This window comes from Myotis davidii, unplaced genomic scaffold, assembly GCF_000327345.1.
Source record: "Myotis davidii unplaced genomic scaffold, ASM32734v1 scaffold204, whole genome shotgun sequence".
In the NCBI taxonomy this organism is placed as follows: Eukaryota; Metazoa; Chordata; class Mammalia; order Chiroptera; family Vespertilionidae; genus Myotis; species Myotis davidii.
In genome coordinates this window covers 6,755,007-6,756,521 of record NW_006299715.1, presented here as the reverse complement: position 1 = coordinate 6,756,521, position 1,515 = coordinate 6,755,007, and the positions used below count along the sequence as shown (strand labels likewise).

At 41.0% G+C, this 1,515-nt stretch overlaps 1 protein-coding gene across 1 annotated transcript in view; it reads right to left on the bottom strand.

Moving 5' to 3' along the window:
• Positions 1 to 1,515, bottom strand: part of SLIT2 (slit guidance ligand 2) — a 388,092-nt gene that overhangs the window by 90,320 nt on the left and 296,257 nt on the right. The window contains 1 exon segment of the mRNA XM_015571823.1: positions 63 to 255. Coding sequence (XP_015427309.1) covers positions 63 to 255 — 193 coding nt within the window.

Here is a 1,515-nt window from a genome sequence, read left to right as displayed (position 1 = left end):
GAGCTATGACTGGAGTGATGAGGAAGAATGGAATCTCCATCCCCTCCCAGGATTGTAATGACCATGAAGTATAATCCTGTAGAAGAATCACAATGCGATGAGAATACTTACAATGTTTTGAGGCTTTCCAATCCCTTGAACATCTTATGCTGCACATTTTCCAAACGATTACTAGTGAGAAGTATTTCATTTACACCAGATGCTCCTTCGAAAGCTCCCTCTTCAATGTCTGTAATCTTATTGTTGCTAAAATTTCTAAATAAAAAGTGTTGAGACACAGGTTTTACACAATCTCTTTCTCACAATGAGGGCACCGAGACATGTTTGATCATTTTCTCCTACTGAACAGTCTCCCACCTTCTCCAATCTCTGCCCTGCCCAGGGCCCTGAAGGGACACCGCTTCGGGACTCCACCAAGCCAAAGCCATAACACTTCTGAGGGGTAATGTTTATGGTGAAAAATACCAGCCTGGTCATTGTCAACATGGTCTGAATGGGTCTCTAGGAGTATACAATTCTTGAGGTCAGGTATTGAGTTGAATAAACCTTTGTTTGCCACAAAACTTAATGAGGAACTTTTCAAAGAAATGCTCCTGATTAAGAAGTGTTCCTGAATTAACGACTAAAAGAAGGCAACTGAGTAAAAAGGAGGACGGGCTAAAATATACCAGCATTTACATAGCTTCAGAGATATATCCAAATATAAGTTTGTTCCCAGGGAAATTTCTCATGTAAAAATGGGTCAAAACAACCAAATCCACTGTCAGAATTTTGTGTGATATGAAAGACTACCATGTTTGCCCAGAGGGCAAGAATGTCCAGTTGAGGCAACACCTTTCTATACATTCCCTCTTTCTCTTTCTCACTGCTCATTCCAAGACCAGGAATGTCCACAGAACGAGGGTGATTTTTACATATCATTTTATGCCTCTCAGAACATTGCCCATAGTAGCTTCTCAAAAAATATATATTGTATAGAAGGGAACCTTATAGCTAAACAATAACAACAACAACAAAAAAAGAGCAGCTCATGTCCGAGAAAAAGGAGGACAACTAAGCCAGTAGAAACTCTTAGGGAGGCAGTATATAACCCGGGGGTCAAGCACACAAAAGTAGTTTTAGTCCTCTCTGCCTCTTATAGTCTATGTGACCGTGGCCAGTTACTTGTATAAGAGCACGGGTATCATGGAAGAATCATATGAGGGGGTGCTCCATGGACTCTTGGCCCCTGCCCTGCGGCTCCCTCCCCTCATTCTCAGGGGGGTGGAATACTGTTTTGAATGTTGCTGAAACTGCTGAGCTGAGAAAATTATTTTGAAATATGAGTTGTAGATATGTAGTCACACAGATGAGCTATCAAGCCACTTTAGCAATTATTAATTTTGACTATCTCCTAATGAAAGTTTAATGAAGCAAAAAGTCAAATAGTTGACATGAAAGTGCTGAAAGAGAAATAACAGCACGGTTGGGGGAATAGCACAGGAAGTTACAACACATGACTATCCCCACCCCCAT